This window comes from Charadrius vociferus, unplaced genomic scaffold (genome assembly GCF_000708025.1).
Source record: "Charadrius vociferus isolate BGI_N301 unplaced genomic scaffold, ASM70802v2 scaffold239, whole genome shotgun sequence".
NCBI classification, from domain to species: domain Eukaryota; kingdom Metazoa; phylum Chordata; class Aves; order Charadriiformes; family Charadriidae; genus Charadrius; species Charadrius vociferus.
The window spans coordinates 120,423-123,162 of NW_009649928.1; the positions used below are offsets into that span (position 1 = coordinate 120,423).

The 2,740-nt window shown below is 59.3% G+C and overlaps 1 protein-coding gene across 1 annotated transcript in view; it reads right to left on the bottom strand.

Moving 5' to 3' along the window:
* Window positions 1-2,740, bottom strand: part of TBX2 (T-box 2) — a 24,230-nt gene that overhangs the window by 16,021 nt on the left and 5,469 nt on the right. The window contains exons 4-5 of the mRNA XM_009891178.1: window positions 947-1,557; window positions 4-66 (exon numbers count right to left, since the gene is read on the bottom strand). Of these exons, the coding sequence (XP_009889480.1) occupies window positions 4-66; window positions 947-1,557 (674 nt within the window). The remainder of the gene's footprint in view (window positions 1-3; window positions 67-946; window positions 1,558-2,740) is intronic.

A 2,740-nucleotide genomic window follows, 5' to 3' on the forward strand; every position in this document is an offset into this window, starting at 1 on the left:
CGCAGCTGCCGCCATGTAGGTGTAGGGGTAGGGGAAGAGTCCGCCGAAGGTGGGCATCGGGATTCCCTGCGGAGAGAGAGAGGGGGGGGGGAGAGCCCTGCCGATGACCCGCTGCATCCCCCCTTCTGCCTGCCCCTGAGAACAGTGTTCCCTGGAGAAAGCCAAAGCAAAGGCAGATATCTGGTGTCATCTTAAAAAGAGTGATCTTCGCCCTGTGGGATGGACCAAGGGAAGGGGGTACGGCTGGGGAACCCCCATTCACCCCACACCGAGCCGGGCTGGTGCCACCGGGCACAAACACCTCTCTGGGACCTGCCCCGTCCCTGCTCCCGGGCCTCCTCGCACACTGTGTGTCCCCGTCTGTGCAGCATCACAGACCTTTAACCACATTAAAACACATAGTTAAGTAGGATCGATAAATTAGGGGAGTTCAAAGACATCTTTATGTGTTTCATCATAGGGGCTGGCAAAGGCAACACAAGCCAGGCGTGGTGGGAGCCATTTCGGGGCTGGCAGGGAGATGGGGGGCTGCTGGATGGGGACAGCCAGGTCAGGCAGGGCCACAGCTCCTGACTCTGCCCTTGCCTGTGGGGGAACCACACCAGCTGCAAAAAATTCAAGATTCCTCCTCAAACCAGCCTTAAGGCCAGCCTTCAAAATGTCCCCCATGTCCCGCCTGTGCCACACCAGGCAGCATGTCAGGGAGCCAGGGGAGTGTCATCCCCTTGTCCCCACGGGCTGCAGGGGGCGTGGTGGAGGCTGGGGGCACCAACAGCGCCTGACCTGCACTGGGGCCACCTCGCGTGTCCCCACACCAGGAGGACCCATGCCCACAAAGCGCCCCAAATTCAGGAAGCTTTGGGAAAGGACAAGGAGAGGAGGGCCTAGGGCCCGGCCAGGACAGCAGGGATGGGGACGAGGACACGGGGTGGGCACGGGGGCTTACCTGAGAGGCCAGCATGTGCTGGGAGAGGTGGAAAGGGAAGGGGGTGGCTGTCCCCGCTGCGCCTGGGGCGGATGAGAGGGCTCCATTCTCCAGGCTGCTCCCACCGGTCACCGAGGCCAGCAAGTGTCCCATGCCCATGGCGGAGAAGGCGCCGGGGGCCATGGCAAACTGTCCCGGGTGGATGAAGAGGGGCTGCCCGGCACCCAGGGGGCTGAAGAACTGCTGCCCATGGAGGCCGGAGAGCGCCAGGCTCTGCAGGTGCCCGGCGCTAAGGTGCGGAGGACTGTCCGTGTGCACCATGAGCGGGGCGAAGGCCTCCTTGCCCAGGCCACCCTCCGCGTCCTTCTTGCTTGGGTCCGGCTCTTTCCTTCGTCCTTCCACCTTGTCCTTCTCCAGGCCCCTCGCACCGAACAGGCCCTCGCCGGGTCCCTCCCGGGGGGACGCGCCATCCTTGACCTTCTCCGGGCTGCGCCTCTCCTTACTCCGTTCCTCTGGGCAGCGGGGGCTATCGCGGGGCGTCGCGTCCTCCCCGCCAGGGCTGGCGGCCACCGCCGGCCGCTCCTCAGGCACCTTCTCCACCTCCGCATCGCTGTCGGCCCCCGGCTTCTCCTCTGCAAGGGGATGGAGGGCAGAGGGTCAGAAGAGCAGACCCCCACGCTTCCCCCGGGGGAGGCGAGGAGCGGGTCACTCACCAGAGCCCCGGCATTGGGGAAAGATTGCGGCGTCAAAGCCCCGATCGTTATTAATGGGAGAAACTCATTTCGGGGGCAGAAACGGGCCGCGGTCACTCTGGGGAAAGGGGATTAACAACAGGCGGTCCTGTTGCTCTGCCAAACAGGAAAAACATGTTTGATGGAGGACCAAAATCTATTACAGCATCGCCGTCGTTAGCTGCAAACTCCAAGCGGGCTGCGGAGCGGGGGCCGGAGGGGGCGCGGGCGGGTGGACAACGCTGGAGGAAATGGTCCTGTATATATTTAATTACATGGAGCTGATCAACAGCGAGCTGTGGATTTATTCCAAATGTGCAGGTTGAGGCAGGTTAAACAAGGCGGTTTGAAGGCAAGAGGTACAGTTCCTAAAAGGGGCTTTAATTTAAAAAAAAAAAAACCCAAACAAAACCAAAACACCCCATCGAGCTCTCGGGGGAGGCAGGGGGACGGGAGGCGAGGGACTGGCGAGGGCGAGGGGAGCAGAGCCCCTGCCCCACCGGCTCCCGCTAAACGAAAAAAACAAAGTGGGGCGGGTTAGGTGAAGCTCTGCAGGCTGGGGCGAATATTCGGGGAAGCCTTTGAAAGAGGAGAGGGGTGTAATAAACCCTCCCACCAGCCCGGACTGGGGGGGTGTTGCAGTTTTGATGAAGGTTTGCAGGGAATTGGGCTGGTGGAAAGTTTAAAGAGCAGCAGATTGATAGTGCGGCAAGACGAAACCCAGCATCTAAAAACTGCAACGTGGGAACGGCTAGTTTATTTTCATTTACTAGCTTGAAGCCCTGGAGTTACAACATTTTTTTTCCCCCTTTCAAATGTATTAATTCTTTTTTTTTTTCCTTTTTTTTTTTTTTTTTTCCCAGGGCAGTGAGAGCTAGCCACGAAAAGCAGGGCATGAGCCAGGAGCCGGGCAACCGCATCTAGCACACGGGCTGCCTTGCTATTCCTTCTTGTTTACACTAACGTATAAACAGGAAAACGTTGCAAACCGTGAATGCCATTCGCGTTTGCTCTGCTCTTGTCCTTTCAACCCTTGGGCTCCTTCGTGCCCATCCCCATCTTCTTTTTTTTCTCCCTCCCCCCC